This window comes from Camelus bactrianus, chromosome 32 (genome assembly GCF_048773025.1).
Source record: "Camelus bactrianus isolate YW-2024 breed Bactrian camel chromosome 32, ASM4877302v1, whole genome shotgun sequence".
In the NCBI taxonomy this organism is placed as follows: Eukaryota; Metazoa; Chordata; class Mammalia; order Artiodactyla; family Camelidae; genus Camelus; species Camelus bactrianus.
The window spans coordinates 7,475,766-7,496,140 of NC_133570.1; the positions used below are offsets into that span (position 1 = coordinate 7,475,766).

Here is a 20,375-nt window from a genome sequence, read left to right on the forward strand (position 1 = left end):
ATTAGGAAAAGGAGCCCCTGCTGGGTGGACATGGCTTCGCAATCAAGTAGGGGGATGGATTTCAGCCCTGTTTCTACCAGGTGTCTTTGTGCAGTCTACATCCTGGTCAACTGCACACAATGGCCTTGTCTCCTTGGTATCAAACCAAACTCAGCTTCACATCTTCATCTAAGAGAAAAAAACAGTTATTGTCTGGGCATCCTTGAGCAGTACATCTCCACCTATCCTCTCCCTCCCTGAACTTAGAGAATGGTCACACTCCAAACCCCAGCACTGTGGAGGGGTACCTTACAAAGCTTGGACATCCTTGAATGAGGCAGAGGGGCAGTGTTCCTGGGAAGAAACCACCCCACCCCACCCCCACCGCCTCCTCCACCGCTGTGCTGGGTTTGATTTCCAAACTCCTCACACAAATCCTGTCTTTGGCACAGTGGACCAGCCCCTGGACCACAGCAGCCTTCGGCAGCTGGTGCTCAGCAATCACGCTGCAAAAGAGTCTCGAAACAGAGAAGTACACGTGGAGAGTGTGCCTGAAAAAAGGGACGATCTGAGGCCCAAGAAGAAGTTAATGGTCTGAGATGGTTGGGGCCACATTTATACCATAACCAGGGAGAATAAATGTTTTGTTCTGTAACCCCAGTGCCTTTTCACACTCATTACTAAGAAACTTGGGTGATGGAGCCACCCCAGGAGAGGGTAGAGGCAGAAGGGTTGAGTTCCAAAGCTGGCACAGGGGGCAGGAGTAGTGTGAGGTCACCATGGCCCTCAAGAATCCCTGAGATGGTGACCAGCAGAGGTCACCCCTCACCATGGCCCACCAGGTAAAGTGTAGGGGCCACGTGGGAGCCAAAATACTGATCACACCCCAGAACCATACAGGATGTAGCAGATGCTCATAGGTGGGACCCGGGAACCACGGAGATCCTGAGTCTGTATCTGTGTGTGTGTGTGTGTGTGTCTCATGCATGAGTGTGTCTGTAGGGCTGTGTCCAGAGCCTCTTACCCTGAAACACAAACTCCACTTGAGGGCCCTGAGCTGGGTCCTCTCCCAGGCCTGGCTGCGTGTCTGCAGGAGTCCCAAATCACAGGTTTTGGATGCAAGAGACATGAATCGTCACAGGGTGCGGATCATAGCAGGCCATCACGGGGTTGGGGGCACCCCAAGTCCCTGCCTGCCCAGCTTGTTGTTGGCTTTGAAAGGGATTCCATTTCCCAGCAGTCAAGAGTGATGTTGTTGGTCGTACAGATAGAGCTGACCCTGAACTCCCCCTGCAGGGGCTCTGTGGTTATTCTTGAGCCTGGAAAACTCGCTTCAGGTCTGGCTTCTCCAACCCCCAGACCTCCTCGTTCCCTCTAGGTGACCCCAGCTGTCACTCTCACCCCCAATTTCAGCTCTATCTCCAACACATCATTCACTTTGGCTGTGTCCTGGGTTCTTGGGATGCTCTTGAGAACTTAGAGTACTGACATCCACTCCGTCTTCTTCCTGAAAGGCTTCTGGATTTTCCTTTGGGGAATGGCCCCTCTCACCCTCTGGCCACATGGTTTGGAAAGGACTGATTTCAACCCAGGTGCGAGGGTTAATATCGTGAGCAGGTCTGCCAATCAGAGCACTGCACTTGTTTCAGAGTTGGTTCAGGAGTCCCAAGGGCCCTGTTCTGTTACTTGTGTGGATCTGGGAGAGAGAGGTACCCTCTTTCCACTGGGATTGCTGAGGGGATAGACAGGAGCCAGGAGCTGCTGGTAACCATTCTGCCACCACTGAGAGCAGAGCAGCATGAGAGGAAGCGAAGCAGCGGAGAGTCCTCCTCAGGTTTAGATGGCACTGTTTGATGTAGCTATGCCTGAAGCCCTTGGACTTCTCAGTTATGTGAACCCATTTGTCTCCTAAGTTGGGATTCTTGCAGCCAAAACAGACCTCAGTGCTTCAACAATGACTTTGATCACTCAAAATCAAGAGTCAACTCACACCTAGGCCTAGTTCTTAGACCCTGGGCAGGGACAGAATCAGTACCTGTATGCATCTGTATCCCTCCCTCTATTTGCCAGGATAGGAATACAGACAGCTTCTACTTTATCTGAAATTAGAAATTAACCTCGTACAATTCATGATTGTGATTTTTTTTGCCAAATAAGCCATATTCTTAGCGTGCATGTGAGGCTTCCTCTTCTTAGCTTGTCCTGGGGCCTGTCTAAGCACACCTAGGGGAGAAACATTCCAGTGATGTCCTAAGGGAAAGGGTGGCATGGAAGCTAGGCTCTACCAGTGCTTGAACTCTTTGGAAGAAAGAGTTGTGGTCCTTTAGTTAACATTCCAGTACAATTTGGCCCTTGATAGAAATAGTCCTGAGTGGCTGTGAAGGTCTATTTTAAATAAAGAGTGACTAAGATTCAACAATGACAGCAGGGCCATCACTGGCTCAGACAACACCTTCATGGGAACTAGCAAAGGGTCTTCCTTACTCAAGGCTCTTCTGTCAGAGAAACACCATAAACAAATAGACGACGTCTGTTTATTTGAACATGACCTCTGGATGGATTTCCATCTGTAGGCTATGTGGCCACGTGGTATCTATAAGGCATCCAGGCTGCAAAGAAGATGGAGGTGGATAAGTGAGGCAGCCACACAGCCCACAGGCCAGGGGCAGGGGTGGCGGCATTACTGGGCAAAGCGAGAGGAGGGCAGGGACGCCCCCACAACCTACCCAAAGGCAAGCTCAGGGCTGGGCAGGGAGCCCCCGCTTAGTCCTTCTCTTCTCCGTGGGTGATGATGTGCACGAGGTTCTTGTAGTCCAGGTTGCCAGTTACATCAGGGGGGAAGGCGGCGAACATCTGTTCAATCTGCAACGAACCAGCAACATGTGCTGAGGACAAGGTGGAGGGGCAGTGGGAGGGAGGGCTGCATGCCGGGCAGGCCTGAGTGTAGAGGCGGCCGGGTGGAGGACACGGGGTGTGGTGGACATCTCCCTCTGTGCCCTCCTGCTTCCTTGACTGTCCTTGCTCTTCCACGGGTGCTGACCCCAAGGGCCACCCTGCAGGGATGTTCCTGGGAGCTCAAGCTGTGATGGGGAACCTGGGATTACAAACCCAGGTGTGCAAAGGGGCAGGGCAGGTTATGGCAGGGAGCAGGATGGGCCTGGTGGGGCCTGTGGCTAAATGGAGACACAGTCCATCTATAGAGGTGGCAGCTGCTCAGGGCCAGCCAAATGTGGCCATGTGGGCAAGGAGGTCAGACTCTGGGAAATTTGATTCTTTGAGGAAAACTGGAAATCTAACATTTTTTAACAGGCAGTTTCCACATTTAAAAAGTATTGACTAATTATTTTAAAATGTGGGTAACACTTAGATTGCCTTATCACATGTCAGCACTTTATGCATGAGAACTCACCTGATCCTCACAGTGTACTATGAGGTAGACTCTGTTATTGCCCCCACTTTACAGATGGGAAAATTGAGGCACAGTGAGATTAAGGAGCTTGTCCAAAGTCACAAAGCTGGTGGGAGTAGAAAGTCAGGCTCTTTCAACTGATTGAGTTTTGAGGGGAAAATCTAAATAAAATTTTTAGTAAAATGTGGAACTTGACAGAATCAGGCCTGAGAGGCTCCAAGGGGCTATTTTAAATAGACTCATTAAGGTTCATTAGTAATGTTGACAAGACAGTTGCTTGTTCATACAGGATGTTTGGTGAATTAGCAGTAGTGCCCCTTCTTCCAGGCACGTTACTGCCACCTGCCAGAAAAAGGCATATATTCTGATTTTAAAACAAATTATATTATAGACACTTTACTGCCATCTGCTGGAAAACTATTGCAACAAATAAATACTCTACAATATATCTTAGAACTGTGTCCAGGAGGGCTGTGCAGTGTGCAACCTACACAACAGTATGCAGTGACCCTGCCTGCCAGCCTTACTTACTCCAACAGGAAACTGATGCTTTTACCAGGTCTCCATACATTATGGATCAGGCAGACCTAGGTTTGAATCCGGTCTTGGCCTTTCTCAGTGTTGTCCTTTTAGGCAAGTGAGTTTATTTCCCTGGGCCTCAGTTTCCCCATCTGTAAAATGACCATAATATTCGTCCCTACCTCACAGGGTGATTGAGACGGGCTCAGTAAACAAGAGAAGATTCTCTCTCAGTGTGGGTTCGGGGGTGTTTTATATAAGAGAGAGCGAGGGAGTCCCCAGAAGGGTGAGGCCAGGAGCTGGGGTGCAGAGAGTGTCCAAAGGGCCCGGTTACCTCCTCCTTGGAAAACCTCTCGGCCTGTGTGGTCAGCATCTCCTTGACGCTGCAGAGATAGACATGCAGGTATTGGCACCAGGTATGTGAAGGGGGTTGGGGAAAAGCGAGGAGCCCTCATGTCCTCCCCCGCAGACCCCACTCACTAATCGGCCCTGAGCACCCCTTTGCCTTCAGGGTCAAACACTTTGAACGCGTTGAGAATGGTCTCCTCTGGGTCTGCCCCTGAAACAGAAGATGGGGTTGAAATGTGCCACGGATGGCTGGGAACCTCTGTTAAGGAGGAAAGACCCTGCCTTCTTCTGAGCCCTGAGCCTTGGTGTTTTGAAAGAGTGGGTTGAGAGTCCAGTTACTTCTGAGCAAACCCAAGGTCAAACATGGATCCAAACTTAGAAAGACTGGGACTCAAATCCTGACTCCAGCATTTGTTAGCTGTGTGGCCACAGGCACGTGGCTTTCTGTCTCTGAGTCTCAGTTCCCTATCTGTAGACTGGGATAAGAATAGACCCTACCTCCTAGATGCGGTGAAGTATGTGGTAATGCATATAGTGCATGTAAAGTGCTTAGCATGAGTCTGGACCAGGGTAAGCCTTGGAGCACTGTTAACTGCTGTTTTTACTCCTCCCCCCCACCCCGATTTTAGTCTGCCACCCCCTGCATGTTCTCCTAGCATTTTAATTCATGCCCAAAAATGAAGACACATAAAAACAGACAAGACATGCCCACACAGATACACAAACACAGGTGTATGCATACGGCTGTAGATGCACAGATATTCACATGAGCTTACCCTTAAGTTTCTCCCCAAACATCTGTAGGAACACTGTAAAGTTAATTGGACCTGGAGCCTCCTTGAGCATTTCATCAATTTCCTCATTTTTCACGTTCACACGCCCTAGTGCAGGAAACACACACTCAGCAATTCCGAGCTGGGACAGAAACAGCTATCAGGACACTGGCATTTGCCCTTGTAATCCCACTTCAAGGAATCTAGTCTAGGAATAATCAGAGACAGAGCAGATGGGGCCAAAGAGTCACATGAGAAGATGTTCTCGAAAGTGTTATTTATAATAGCCAGACAATTGGAAGCAACCCAAAGAGGGTTTAGTTATTCTTAAAAGTGTCTTCAGAATCTGGAGCATTTTATACAGGTATTTTAATATTTTACTCAAATGGGAAATGCTCATATTATAAATTAGCCCTTCTCACTTGGAGGTGGGAAAGACGGAGTAGAATTACCTGAAAGAACTTTTCCAAATTGTATCTGTTGTAACCCTTGGGGATTGTGATATACCTGCTCTAGCCACTGCCACAAGCCCGTATAATACCCCGTGTAAATCAGAAAAAGCCACCCCTTCTTAAGATAATTTATGTTTTAAATGTAGAAATCTGTGGTGGCTACAAACATGAATAGTACTCTGTATACTTGTGCAGTGCACAACCTGCACAGCTGTTCACGGCCATGAGTTCTGGGGATAGGAGTGGAGGAGAGGTTAGTGTTGGCAGCTTGGACAGGTATGTTTTGAAACAGCTCCATGCACTCATGCTCACCCTATTAAGATGTTAAATTTAAAAAACTGAAACTAAAATAGAATGATTCCTTTTATTAAACACACACACACACACAAAGACATGCCTAGAAGAAACTTAGGGGCTGAGATGTTAACAGTGGAATGTGGCCTAATGGCCAGTGTTGTTTTCGCCTTTATACTTTTCTGAATTTTCCAAGTTTTCTATTGTGAATTGCCATTGCATTCAAAACCACACACAAAATTATTTTAAAAGATAAAGAAAAGATATGTGAAGACACTCAAAGACTAAACACTTCTTTCCTACCCTCTGAAATTTGTCTTAAAGGCCAATCCTGGCCGAGCTATTTCTTTGACAATGACACGCTCTTGACCGTTTTGGTGGTCCCACCTCCTGCCCCTCATGAGGGGAGGGTAAGAAGACTCTCCTGCAGGTGTGGAGGGGGCAACATACCAAGAGCAGCGAAGGTGTCCCTCAGATCGTTCTTGTCTATGAAGCCATCCCTGTTCTGGTCCATGATGGTGAAGGCCTGTGAGAGGGAGGAATTTGGCTGGTCAGCCCAGGAGAACTTGCGGGGAGGAGCCCAAGAGATTGTGCCAAGGGCTGGGGGAAGTGGGATTCAGGGGAGCGTCAAAGGATTTCAAGGAGCGTCAAAGGACATTAGATAAACAGGCTAGCAGTTCCTCAAAATGTCAGGCCTAGAGTTACCATAGGATCCAGCAATTCAACTCCTCAGTGTGTTCCCAAGAGGAATGAGAACACATGTCCACACAAACACAAACCCATGCGTCCATCAGCTGAGAAATGGATAAACAAAATGTGGTCTATCCCCATGATGGAATATTATTTAGCAATAAGAGGAAAGGAAGTTCTGACATGTGCCACAGTGCGGATGAACCTTGAAATATGATGCTAAGTGAAAGACATCAGACACAAAAGACCACATATTGTATGATTCCATTTCTATGAAACGTCCAGAATAGGCAAATCCATAGAGACAAAAAATAGATCAGTGGTTGGCAGGGCCTGGGGGAGGGGGGGAGGGGAAGTGACTGCTAATGGATATGAGGTTTCTTTTGGGGGCGATGAAAATGTTCTAAAATTAGGTAGTGATGATGGCTGCAAAATTCTGTGACTATATTAAATAACCACTGAATTGTATACTTACTTGAAAAGGGTGAATACATGGTATGTGAATTATATCTTTAGAAAGTTGTTACTGAAAAAAAAAAAGTTACAAACTGGAGTCCCCTCTGTCCTCCAACCCGAAAGTTCACGTTATCTGTGAAATGGAGCCAGCTGATCTTTAATCTTTAATCTCCAGCTGGCTCCCAGGGAGACTCCAAGAGCTTTGTAAATGCCCAGGTATTTTACAAATGATGTATCATGTCTACATTTTTTGAGTTCTTTTTGCAGCTGGTTCCTGAAAGTATTTGCACCCCCAGCCCACGCCCCTCACAGCTGATCTCATTCCAGAGGTTGGGACCCAGTGAGGGAGAAGGGAGAGTGTAGTCTTCACCATGGAAGGTGTCCATTTCAAGTTCATATATGACATTTTGTCCCAGGAATTCCTCTTCCCCTGGCGGCCTATGGGGTATAGCGTTCCTGTGATCCAAATGTTGATGGGGACAAATGGGGCAAGTGTCCCACTGGAAGCCCCAAATGGTTTCCCCTTTCATACAAATCACAGTGGCCTCTTCAGCACAGTGTTTACATATTTTCCTCCAAAGGGCTGAACAAGAGTGTGGATGACTTAATGTGAGCCATCACGACTGCTGGAAAATTAATTCCAAGTCTGTCCTTCTGAGCCTGCGGGCAGTTGCTTAATTTTGACTAACTGGTACTTTGGTTTGCTCACTAAGGCAGCGATTATGATAGTGTTTCAGACCCAGTTAGCATTCAGCCATTGAGGACTGTAAAATTTAAAATCTAAGATGCTTTTTTTTCATCTCTTGGACTGGCAAAAATAATATTTTAGACATGAATACTCAGTGTTGGTGGAGACGTGGGGGAAAGGCTCTTTCTCCTCTTGGAGCTGATGGGGGTCAGATTGAGCACAGCATTTCTGGAAGGCAGTTTGGACCAGTGGTTGTACTTGCGTTTAGTTCCTTTCTCTTTTAAGTTCCTTTAATCCAACTGTTCTGCTTTTAAGGAGTTACCCTCAAGGAAATGACCAGAGATACAAGCAAAGATGAGTTATTTATAATAGTAAAACCTTCTCAACGTTAACATCCAACCGTAGGAAGTGGTTTAAAGAAATGATGGAAAATGTTGGTACTGAATTGCTCAAAGAAAAACAGCAGGTACCAGTCAGCATACACAGAAAATGGTAACTTTGTTTAACAAATATGTTGATATGTAACAAAAATAACTGGAAGGGTGTATTCCAAAATGTGAACTGATAATCTCTGGGTGGTAAAATTGTAGGTCGTTTTATTCTTTGTGCATTCTTGAAATTCTTTCCTACATTTTCAATAAGACACATGCTTCACTTTGATGATCAGCAAAGGTTATTTAAAATAATTTCTTTAAGTCGTTCACACACATGTTCAGATTCAATTTGGGGGTTTTGTTTGGAGGATAAAAACACCGAACTGAGAGGTCCCTGCAGGGAAACGGAATAAGGGAAAGGCTCTTTCAGACCGTGGGAATCTCCACTGGGGCGGATGATTCCACAGCTGCACCCACCTCCTTAAATTCCTGGATCTGGGTCTGTTCAAACATGGAGAACACATTGGAATTGGCGCCCTCGGCTCTCTTCTTGGCTTTCTTAGGCGACTGGGGGGTAAAAAAAGCATCAATTAGAAGGGTCAGAAGCTGGCAATTAGAAAAGCGGATCAGGTCCCATCTCTGGATAAGCTTCAGCTGCTCATCTGTGAAATGGGGTGTGGTGTCCCCACTCATCTCAAAATAGTGATGCTGGAAAGATAAAAAGGTAAAAGGACACGGAATAAAGTTTCTCAAAAGCACCCCAGCTCTGGTGGATCGTGAGAGATTGTAGGTCTTGCAGCAGCTCCTTTGCAAACTAGAGGAGGGGGTGGAGGGTGGAGGTGTGTCTCTGGGGATGGAGGCCCCGGATTGCACTTTACAAAAAGTTCAGTAACGCACAGAAGGAGGGTTGATTGGAGGGGAAAAAAACAAGTCAGGCTCACTAAACCATGAGGAATGTGGAGATGAAATAACACTTTTTCAGGGTGTTAAAACCCAAGTGCTCTGTCCCCCTCGATTTTCCCTTGATCCAAATGGCAGCAGGATCTCCTCTCTAAATGTTCTGTCCTTGCATTATGCTAACGGAGCAGAGAAGAGCGAGTTAACATTTCCCCCACCCACTTCTGACTTCAGTTACAGCGGGCGCTTGAACACTGCATATGTTATTGCATTTAATCCTTATAACTGCTCTGTCAAGTCGAGGCTATTATTACCATCGCCATTTTACAGGCCAGGCCCAGAGAGGTTGGGTCATTTACCCAAGGTCACACAGTCACAAAAAGGCAGAGCCGGAGTTGAACTGGGGCAGACTGACTCCAAAGTCTGTGCTTCAAACCACAATGCTGCACTGACCCTGATCCGGGGCTTCCTGCTTTGGGAGGGGGCACCTCACCCAACAACAGAGGGAGAAAGGTTTTAAATTTGCAAGTTCAAAAGGTGAAAACAAAAAGAGTCTTTTCCCCAGCTGCCTGAACAAGAGAAAAGAATTACAATTTGATCCTTAAAAGCGTTCAATCCCATTTTGCAAGCCCTGGGAGTTATTGATTCCTCCAGAGGTCAGTAGACAAGCCATAAAAAAGCCAACTCTCTTATTTTGTTTTTGCGAGTCCCCGGGAGCTGCTGTTATTTGTGGCTTATCTGGGCATTGATTGGGGTTCCTCTGTGTGCACACAGCAAGGAGTGCTTTTTCCACCAGGGTCTGGGCCCCTTGAAAGCCGCCTTTCTCCCCCTCCCCTCTTTGGTCCTTTGCTTGTAGGTGGCGTCCCCTCCTCGCCACCCAGCATCACTCACCTCCAGGAGCCCTCCATACTCACCATGGTGGGAAGGACTCAGCACTGCTCCCCCAGAAGAATCCCACAGGCTGCTCAGCTCTCCTCGGCCTGGGAACAATAAATACTTCCTCCTCAAGTTTAAAAATAACCCCATGACCACTTTTGGCAGTAGTAGGTGAGGCGGACACCACCTAAGGCCCCCCCACCCCATGCCGTTCTTCTGAAGTAAGGGCAGCTCACTCGCCACCCGGTGACACGTGAGACCCAAAAAGGCATTCAAGGTTAAAGAGACGGGCGGCCGGTTCACGGGGAGAGATGCTGCATGCTTTCTGCTGCGCTTGTGCGGCCGACACTTGTGCTTGTCAATTTTGAGAAAGAAAATGGCAAAGAGAGGAGACTGTTAAAATTCTCCAGCATGATCAGGCATGAATCCCACCTCAGGGCCTTTGCACCTGCAGTTCCCTCTGCCTGGAATGCTTTTCCATTAGACATCTGCCAGGCTCCCTCCCTCACCTCCTTCAGGTTTTTGCTCAAATGTCATCTTCTCAGTGAGGCCTCCCCACCACCCTATTTAAAATAGCCATTCAGGGGAGGGTACAGCTCAGTGGTGGAGTGTGTGCTTAGCATGCACAAGGTCCAGGGTTCAATCCTCAGTACCTCCATTAAAACAAACAAACCTAATTACCAACCTCCCCACAAAAAACAAAAAAGAAATACTGAAAGATAATAAACTAAAATAGCCATTCACCCCCTGCCCTCCAGAGTCCTTTCTCTGCTTTGTTTTTCTCCCCAGCATTTATCACTTTCTAACAAACTCTGCAATTCACTTACTTATTTGTTAAGTGTCAGTGGACAGTTGGCTCAGGAGGGTGGGTCCTCTTTATTTCCCTCACCACTCTCTCCCCGGCTCCTAGCTTGTGACTGCCACACAGCAGCTGCTCAGCAAACATTTGCTGACTGACTAAAGCAACAACAGCTCTCACTTACCAAGCCCTTGCCACGTGCTCAGCACTGGTACACGTCTCGTGCTCATATTTAAATTTCGAATCAATCGTCCTGTGTGGTAGAGACACCTTATTTTCTATGTCCCTATTTCACAGATGAGGAAACTGAGGCTTGGAGGCAAAGTGATCACGCCTGGGATCATGTGGTGATGAAGCTGGGAGTGGATCTGAGACCATTTGCCTCCATAATCTATGCTCTTGGGGAAAAAAAGGGCCTTGGGAAAGACAGCTTGCTCTCAGAGCCCAAGACACTGTAGTTGTTAATCCCTCTTTGGATGGTTTTCCTCCTGTGGCCTCGCAGGCAGCCTTGGGATCCAAGGAGTCAGAAGTCAGGGCTTGGAGTCAAGTTGTGCCTTATTTATGGCCGCGAGTACTGGGCTCCAGAGTTCATGCCTCTTAAGAAGTAAAACATTCTCTCAGCCATCCTGGTGGTGTAGCCACAGGGCCGACGGCCAAGCCAGCATTCACCCCTCTCTGTGGAGCCCCACTGTATGCCTGGCGCGGTACTGGTGTGGGGGAGACACCCTGAGCAACACTACGTGCAAGGGGTAAGATGGACAAAAATAAACAACTGCACAGCCCAGATCATTCCAGGTGATGACAGATATTATGTAGGGATGAAATAGAGAGGTGGGAGCTGCTGGCTGGGAGCTGCCTCGCCTGGGCTGGGGGCACTTCTCTGAGCAGAGACCAGAGGAGAGTGCACTGGCTGCAGGGACACAAAGAACCTCAAAGGAGGATGAACTGGGAATCTTTGAGGCGCAGAAAGACGGGGTACAAGGTGAGGTCAGCAAGGTGGGCAGGGGAGATCGCGTGGTGTGTCTTTGGGATTTCATTCCAGAGGCGAGGGGAGCAGTAGGGAGTTGTCTAACAGCCCCCGGGGCTGCTGGTGTCCAGCGATGTCCTGATTTGGGAGCGAGGCCAGCAAGCATCTCACTGGAACAAGATCTTATCAACCAAATCCATCCACAGATACGTGCTGAGGTGCTGAAACCTTCGTGGTTGTTGCTGGAAGCTCCTTGGCCCCCGGGAATGAACAAAGTAGTTAAACAAGTAACACAGGCTTTGCTTTCCTTGTCAAGGGCCTGAGAGGGGATTGTTACAACATTTCCTTTCAACCTTAGGTGGTTTGAGGCAGTAGAGTGGAGTGATTTAGCCCTGAGGCTGGGAAGTCAGATGAAATTGCATTTGAACTAGGCTCTGTGTGACCTTGGGCAAGTGACTTCACCTCTCTGAGCAAATAAAGTGGGAACATTAAAAAGACTTTCCTTATAAGGTTTTCCAGAGGGCGAAGGGAGGTGGGGTCCAGGGAGTTCCTCAGTAAATGGCATCCATTACTCACTTCCCTTCTCAGGTGAACAGAATGTTTCAATTTTGGGGGTACAGACCCAAGAATTATTTATTGCCAAGACAGAAAAAAAAAAGAAGAGATGTGGAATTTTTCCTCTTTCCAGCCATACTTAGGTTAGAATTATTCCGGAGCCTCTTCTTAAAGAATCTTCAATAACAAAAGATGTGTTTTCCTGTTTGTTCATAGGCACACACACACGCCCACACTCATACACACACATGTGCACACGGACAGGTCAAAAGATCTTTTCTGTCCAAGAGTCTCTGACAACACCAGAACAAATGTTTCCGTAGCTAATAGGCACACCATGGATTTTCGTTAAAACGCTTGAGCAAGCAGTCAGGAGCTATAAGTGGCCAAGTGAAAAGGCTGTTGCAGCCACAGCGGATGAGCAGAGGGCGTGGTGGGGCTGGGGAGCCCCCGCTCAAGGGTTAGGGTGGGCTCAGGCCGTCCAGAGGCAGGTGGTGCTTCTGACGGGCATCCTACAACCCGGTCGTCCGCAAATGAATTTTATTCAACTGGGCCTTTGGGAGAAGGTGCTGGAGGGAGAGTTCTGGCTCCATAGACAGAGGGGTGGGGTCTCAGTCAGGGCACTAAACCTCTCAGGGCCTCAGTTTCCTCATCTGGAAAATGGAGACTAGACTAGTACACACATCCCCATAAGACTGTTGGGAAGATTGATTAGATGAGATTGTGTGTCTCAGGGGGATTCTGGGAACGTGGCAGCCTGAGAAGGGTGTGGAGCCACATGGCTGTCAGGACTTGGGCCCACAGGCTGGGTTAGGCCTTGGGTTCTGTTGAGAAAACTGGAGACCCAGATACCCCTTCTTGTCAGTGAATTGGGTCGCTACTAGGGAGCCCCCCACAGCCCTGGGACAAGGCCCTGGGGGTGGCCCTCTGGGAAGACTTGGATTTGGGCCTGCGTGGACATTCAGGGGTATGATTCAGCATCGGCCTTCAAGAGTACGTTGCGGGGGGCAGCTTCATGGGTGTGCTGAGGCCTCTCTGTCCTCGAGGCTACGGCACCTCGCCTGCGAACGTGCCCCCCAGGGCCCGAGGCCTTGCTACTGCCGGTGGGATGCTTACCACTAAGCAGTGTCCAGCACCCAGACCAGAGTTCCATGGAGCCAGAGAGAAAAATAACTGCCCACCTGAGGGACTCAGACGCCAGAGAGAAGAGCATTGCGCAGGACGATCAGAATAGGAACTTGCAGAACAACGGGAGAACAAACCTAGTTCATCAGCTTCCTATTGCAGCTGTAAAAATATTACCATAAATTTGGTGGCTTAAGGCAGCCCTGGTTTATTAATCTCGCAGCTCTGGCGATCAGAAGTCAAAAATGCAGGGCTGCATTCTCTCTGGAGGCTCCAGTGGCGAGTCCATTCCTTGCCTTTCCCAGCTTCTAGTGCTTGCCCGCGCTCCTCAGCTGGGGGCCGCATGGCTCCCGACTCTGACTTCAGTCTCTCTGATCCTCCTGTCTCCTGTCCATCTTCCGAGGACCCCTGTGACTGCAGTGGGCCCACCTGGGTAATCCAGGATAATCTCCCCACCTCCGGATTTTTAATCGCATCGCAGAGTCCCCTTTGCCACAGAAGGTAACATCATCATCACGGCTGAGGATTAGGACATGGACATCTTTGGGGAGCTGCCTCCCACATCTTGTGAGCACGGGAGGAAGCAGACCAGGAGTGGATTAATGTTAATTACAACAATAACACTTAAGCGTATAAAATTCATGTACACAAAAAAAGGCCAATTTTATTGAATGGTAGTTTTAGAAATTATCCATTGACAGATTTCAAAGAAGGTATGAGGAGAGGGGAAAATATGTTAAACAATGCTTATAGGTGTATAACTGTTTTTAAGCAAGAATGATTTTTGACCCCAATTTCAAAAGACATGAATTACTTAAATACTTATTGGTGCCCCCCACCACACACAGGGTCCTGTTCTAAGGGCCTGATGTATGTTAGTAAAACTTCGTTCACGTAAGGGGAGATACACACATTCTAAGCTTCAATTTGAGAAAAGCAGGACTTTATATTCAACTGTATATAACAGTTATCTTCTATTGAAAATGTAGCAGTGTATTAATTTCATTATTTTTCAAAGCCCATATGTTGGTTTACTACATAAAATAAAAGTTAACAAACATAGGGAAATGCCAGTGAAACAAAAATATGACTTCCTAGAGCTTTAAGACCTGATTTCTGAACTTAAGTAGATGAATTACTCAAAAAAGTCCTGGTTGCAATCCACATAGTGGCCTGGAGGATGATTTGCAGGGAATATCTTGGAGAAAAATAAGGAAAAAAAATGCAAATCATGAACATTCCAGAAGGAGAGGCCAAAAGTAAATAAGTAATACAAGAAAATTTTCTTCAGCTGAAGTGAGAACAAAATCTGTCAACTGAAAGACTCCCAAGCTCCATGCTGGATGGATGAGGGAAAAAACATACATCAAGGTATATCCTGGCAAAATTCACAAACTCCCGGGATTAAGAGAAAGTCTGACACATTCTAGGCAGAAAGAACACAGCTCCGGTGGAAAAAAAATCTAACTAACATCAGACTTCTCCTTGGCAACACTGGAAGCAAGGAGTTAGAGAACACGGGGCTGTGGCCCTCAGACCCCAGGTCCCACAAGGAATCATCTTCTGCCAGATCAAGGACAGGAGGAATATGTGCTTTTGATGCTCCCTGAGATGTCCTGATGTGGCTGCTCAGGGCTTTGGAATTGGAAAAGAGCAAGGTTTGGCTCCAGGCCAGCTGTGTGATCTCAGGCAGGTTATTCCTCTTCTCTGAGTCTCAGTTTCCTCATCTGTAAAATGGGGTTAATAATGCATCACCTTATGGGGTTGTCCTGAGGATTAAATAGGGTGACGCATGGTGAGCCTGTGATAAATGTTAGCCACTGTGATTGTTTTGGGGTGCTTGACTGTTAGACCTGGAACCCCACTTGGGGCCAGGAAGTTTCTCACCTTTTCCCAGGCCTGGAAAACGTGGTCTGACTGGTTGGAGGGGAATCCTTGAAGGGACAGTCCTCTTTGCACTGATCATTTGGAGTCTCTACTGGAGTGTCTCAGAGTCAAAGTCCCCATTTGAACTTGGACTCGATGCCTTTGGGTTGACTGTTTTCAGTGGATAGACGGGGGCTTGGAATGAGGGGAGGCAGATGAGGAGACTTTGGATTCTTCTAAGCCTTTGATTCCCACTTTGCCGATCATTGCTCCTGATACTTTTCTAAGGTAAATATTAACATTCTGAATTTCAAAACAGTATATGGATGAAAAAGCAAAATGAGAATGTGCTGTGAGGGATCTGGACAGTGTGGGGTAGTAACTGAGGGACCTCTATGGTGGGGTTACCAGGTTTAGCAAAAAAAAAAAAAAAAAAAAAAAAAAAAAAAAATATATATATATATATATAAAATGCCCAGTTAAATTGGAATTTGAGATAAACAGTGAGTAATTGGAGGGTCTTCTGGGGCACTGGGAATGTTCTGTATCTTTTTTTTTTTTTAAGTATAGTCAGTTTACAACGTTGTCTCAATTTCTGGTGTACAGCATAATGTTTCAGTCATACATGTACATACATACGTTACTTTTCATGTTCCTTTTCACTATAGGTTACTACAAGATACTGAGTATAGTTCCCTGTGGTATACAGAAGAAACTTGTTGTTTATTTTATATGTAGCAGTTAGTATCTATAAATCTCGAACTCTCATTTTATCCCTCCTCATCTTCCCCCCGGCCCACCATAACCATAAGTTTGTTTTCTGTCTGTGAGTCTGTTTCTGTTTTGTAAATAAGTTCATTTGTGCCACTTTTAAAGATACCACATATAAGTGATATCATATGGTATTTTTCTTTCTTTTTCTGGCTGACTTCACTTAGTGTGACAATCTCCAGGTCCATCCATGTTGCTGCAAATGGCATTATTTTATTCTTTTTTATGGCTCTGGGTGCTGGTTACACAGATGTGTTATGTTTGCAAAGATTCATCGAGCTGTACTTTTATGATCAGTGCCTCTCTCCATGTGCATCTCTGTGAAAAGTTAAATTAGTACAATGTGAATGTGTACCTTCTTCCTATAGAATAGTTTAAAATGTTACAGAAATATTTTGACTAAAAAATCTTCCTTTCTATCATTTCAGCCACCTCCTCCCTTCAGGGAATCAGTGTTTGTGGCTTGATGTATTTTTAATTCTTTGCTTTTTTAAAACTGAGATACACCTGTAGTAAGGCACACACCTCTTAAGATGAATTTTTCATCTGCACGCACTACGTCACCATCACCCAGGTCAATACACAAAATATTTCACCTTTTTTTTTTTCCCTCTAGCACCAAAGATTAGTTTTGCCCTTTCTAGAACTTCAGAAAATTCTTTCCAGACTTTTTTAAAATAAAAATTCAATTTTAGAATTTAGAGAAAAGTTGCAGAGTTCCCCTTTCCCCCTCGTCCAGTTTCTCCTTACGTTGACACCTTCCGTTACCATGGGACATTGGTCAAAACTAAGAAACTAACATTGGTACATTACTGTTGACTCAACTCCAAACTTACTGGATTTCACTGGCTTTTCCACCATTGTCATTGTTTCTGTTCCATGATCTAATCCAGGATTGCATCTCAGCTTCCTCTCTCTCCCTCTGGCCCTCTCTCTTAGTTGCTCTCATTTTCACACACAAATACAAGTTTTCACATTAATATCATACCGCATACATACATACGTGCACATACTAATATGCTTTTTCATATTAATGGTATCATTTTACACACACACACACACACACACACACATCACACATCACACATACACACGCACACACACCAGCCACCTGGACCTTTCTACTCCACGATGTGCCTTGGAGACCTTTCAAGCAGTCCGCCGCCCTTCCTCACCGATGGGGACAGGATGCGTGTCCTCCCATCTGTGGCTGAGCAAAAGGCTGGTGGCAGAGCCAGGTCACGCCGCAGACACACTCGATACATGCTTGGAGCACCAGCTGAGCAGGGGTGCCAAGAACAGAACAAAGGAAAACCCAATGTACTTTTTTGGGAAAAGGATTAGATATATTTTTAAAGAGGATGAAAATAGTCACCATGGGGGAAAATCAGAACATCGTGGGATGTTCTTACGCTGGTTTGACCATGTCGTCCTGTTTTTATCTTGCATTTCAGATGAGGTGGTGGGAGTCAGCGCTTTTTCCATTTCTAAGTCTTTCAAAGGTTTTAATCCAGCTCTGGGTGGGGGTATTTTTAAATTCGTTTCCTTTGTAAGTACTTTTTCCTCTTTAGCTCCTGGATTTCAAGTCTAAGCCTTTATATCCCACCTTGTAAGGTAGAAAGGAAACCCTTCTCTGTATGGTTGTTTTATAAAACTCTCCAGTGGATCAAATGCATACATATATTAATATCAGTGAATTAAAGAGTTAATCTAGTAACACATGAATATTTAGGACAGAATCGGGCATAGGAAAGTGCCTGTCTGTGCTCCTGTGATGCCACTGGAAGCAAACTGGCTTAGCGGGTGGGCTTGCCTTGGGCATAATGCCCCTTTAAGGAGGGTGGTGAAGTCAGCCGTCTCCCGATAGAACAAAGGCATACCAGGCCCTGCCAGTCCAAAGCCAGGTGGCTGATGGGCTCTGTCACCAAGTGATAGCTCCTATCTCCGCGTGTCAGGGCTCCCAGGCGTCAGCGAGAGCCACCAAGTGGGGAAGGCGGCTTCTCCAGCAAGTCAGACTGACTGGACAGGCTTTGTGCCCAGAGGGGATGGGGTGGCCACATTGAAGGGGCACCTACTGTGTACTGAGTGCAACTTGGACCAGCAGCATCAGCAACCCGAGTCCCGATTTCCTCACCTGTGACACGGGGGTGATAGAGGTGCTTATTTCCAAGTGTTCCAAGCACTTGTGTGAGGTTTGAACGAGCTAACTCACGCTTGCCGAGCGCTGGAACACCGCTGGGCACGCAGCGAGTGTCAGTAAGTGTCAGCTCTTATTCCTGAGCGCTGCCTGTCACCTGTGTCCAGGGAGGTGGGGGTAAAAGAGGTAATATATTCAAGTACGAATTTGTTTCCTCTCTTCTTGCTCCACCAAAGCCTTTGTCCATTAACGACCTCACTGCTCTCTTCACCCAGAGCAAAATCCTCAGCCGTCTTGATTCTGCTCCATTGGTAAAAAAGTCTTTCTATCCTGCCTCTTGTCTTGTCTTGCAAATCCATTTCCCCTGCATCTGCCCCAGGTCTGGCCTGTGGTAGTAGATCTCGGTTTGTTCGGGACCTCTCTTCTCTAGCCTTTCCACCCCTGCCTTCCGCGTACCCCACTGCGGTGCTTTCCCTCATGCCCAGCTCTGATGATGACCAACACGTGTTCCAGAACTCTCGCTGGCTCCCCACTACCTGCGGAGGAAACCTCCCTTCCTTGGCCCAGCACTTAGGGTCTTTTGCCACTTGCCCCTGAACTACCAGAATGGTATGGTGATTGCAAGCTGGGTTCTAGGTCAGCCCCCCACTTCTCTGACTGGGGCCCTGGACGTGTGACTTAACTGCCCTAAACCTGAGATTCCTTTCTTATAAACGGAGGAAACAATAAGCTGACTTTCAAAGATTGCTTTTAAAGTGAAACCAGACCATTGTGATGCTAACGATAGTCACTAACGTTATGGTGTGCTTCCTCTGTGCCAGGCACCGTCCCAGGTGCCATCCTCCTGGTAACTCACGCAATTCATGTGAATGGCTTCGCGCAGCGCCAGGCACAGAATGTGTGCGCCACGAGGGTGTGCCTGTGTGTGTGGGGTGGCTAGTTATTTACCGGTTACCTTTCCAGCCTCATTTCAGACTCCAGCCCCACCTCCCCTTCCAAGCCCCTCGGGCAGAGCTCTTGGGGGAAGATGATCTGTGACATTTGGCTGCTTCCTTTGTTGAGTTGTTCCTGCCTTCAGTGACAGCTTCACGGTGGAGGAGGGACACACACAAGCTGACCGAGTACGAGCTGGCATGTGCTGGGTCCTGGCGGGGATCTCAAGGCCTGTGCTGCATCCTTGAGGGTAGGTAATAAGGCCTGGAGAAAGCAGGCCTGCCCACTGTGGCCACCGCCCAGTCACTGCATCGTGAGCTCACCAAACTGAGATCCCCAGAGAAATCAAATTGTCCCACTTACCTAGAGCCCCCGGTGTGACAGGTGCTGTGCTCAGTACTTTACCCATCACCCGATTTCATCCTCACAACAACACTGTGAGGGAGGTACTAGTATTAGGCCCATTTTCCAGATGAGGAAACTGAGGCTCAGAGCTCAGAGAAGTGCAATCACTTCCCAGGGACCTCCTCCTAGTGCCTGACAGATCTGAGCCCAGGATGTCAGACTCTGCAGGGATCTGCCTCACCCTGATATTCTGGTCTGGGGGCCTGGGGATCTGATTCCCAGCACTCATCACCCCTAGGAAGCCCAGAGGTCAGAGCCAGCTCCAGTGAGCCAGACAACCCTCTGGTGGCTTTTTGTCTCCTGGTATTTTTAGCCCTCGGTCATCTGTCTTGCCTGCGTGGGGGGACTGAGGCACCCAGACAATTCCATTTTTACTGGTGCCCTTCAGATGCCCGCTGCCCACGCCCGCCCGCCCCGCAGGCTCAGCTGTCTTGGTGGCGTGCCTGGCATTCCGGGAGCATTGTTCCTCTCGGTGAGGCCCAGATTCCAGCAACAGCTGCTGCCCTGACCTCCACCATCAGCTTTTCCGCACTCCCCTGTCCGCCTGTCTGAGCCCCCTTTGCAGAGACCGAGGGCCCGTGACAGCGAAACCATCACTAAGGCCTTGCTCTGGAGCTGTATAAAGGCTGCGCTCCTGGCTCATTAGTCATCCGACCTGAGGTTCTTGAGTGAAGGACCTTTCAGCATGTCTTCGGCTAACACACAGCTTTGCAGGGGTGGACCCCTGCCCCTTCCCAGCACAGCCGTGGGCATTCACGGGACCTTGGTTCTGCAGCAGGATTCTCAGCCTCGGCTCTGTCGTGACATCTGGGGGCAGATCGTTCTTTGCTGTGGGATGGGGGGCGGGATGTTGAGCAGCATCCCTGGCCTCCACCCAGTAGATTCCAGTAGCAACCCCCTCCCAGACTATGACAACCAAAAGTGTCTCCAGACACTGCCAACTGTCCCATTGGGGTGGGGGCCAATTCTCCCCAGTTGAGAGCCACTGACCTAGGGAATTATTAAGATAGGAGAGATGGGTTCCCTGCCAGTGAAGAGACTGAGGACATTGAGGGTGCTGAA

At 47.7% G+C, this 20,375-nt stretch overlaps 2 protein-coding genes across 3 annotated transcripts in view; one reads left to right on the plus strand and one right to left on the minus strand.

Annotated features, from left to right (window-relative positions):
- Window positions 1-20,375, plus strand: part of CCDC63 (coiled-coil domain containing 63) — an 86,959-nt gene that overhangs the window by 47,112 nt on the left and 19,472 nt on the right. Inside the window, exon 13 of one of the 2 annotated variants that reach the window (XM_010969639.3) lies at window positions 432-1,863. The exons of the other annotated variant lie outside the window; for it this stretch is intronic. Within the exon in view, the coding sequence (XP_010967941.1) occupies window positions 432-577 (146 nt within the window). The 3' untranslated portion in view covers window positions 578-1,863. Of the gene's footprint in view, window positions 1-431; window positions 1,864-20,375 lie in introns of those variants that run through there. 2 annotated transcript variants of the gene reach the window in all.
- On the minus strand, window positions 2,500-9,864 carry MYL2 (myosin light chain 2). Its single transcript, XM_010969638.3, has 8 exons — window positions 9,794-9,864; window positions 8,460-8,549; window positions 6,225-6,300; window positions 5,032-5,136; window positions 4,388-4,466; window positions 4,242-4,290; window positions 2,706-2,841; window positions 2,500-2,588 (listed from the first exon to the last, which is right to left on the minus strand). Exons 1-7 carry the CDS (start codon window positions 9,794-9,796, stop codon window positions 2,743-2,745), a joined length of 501 nt encoding a protein of 166 aa, XP_010967940.1. The 5' UTR covers window positions 9,797-9,864; the 3' UTR covers window positions 2,500-2,588; window positions 2,706-2,742.

Coding starts and splice junctions, on each gene's coding strand:
- MYL2 (XM_010969638.3), bottom strand. Junction 5,137..6,224: donor GGACACCTTCGCTGCTCTTG/GTATGTTGCCCC, acceptor TTCCTGCACTAG/GGCGTGTGAACGTGAAAAAT. Junction 4,467..5,031: donor GTTTGGGGAGAAACTTAAGG/GTAAGCTCATGT, acceptor CTTCTGTTTCAG/GGGCAGACCCAGAGGAGACC.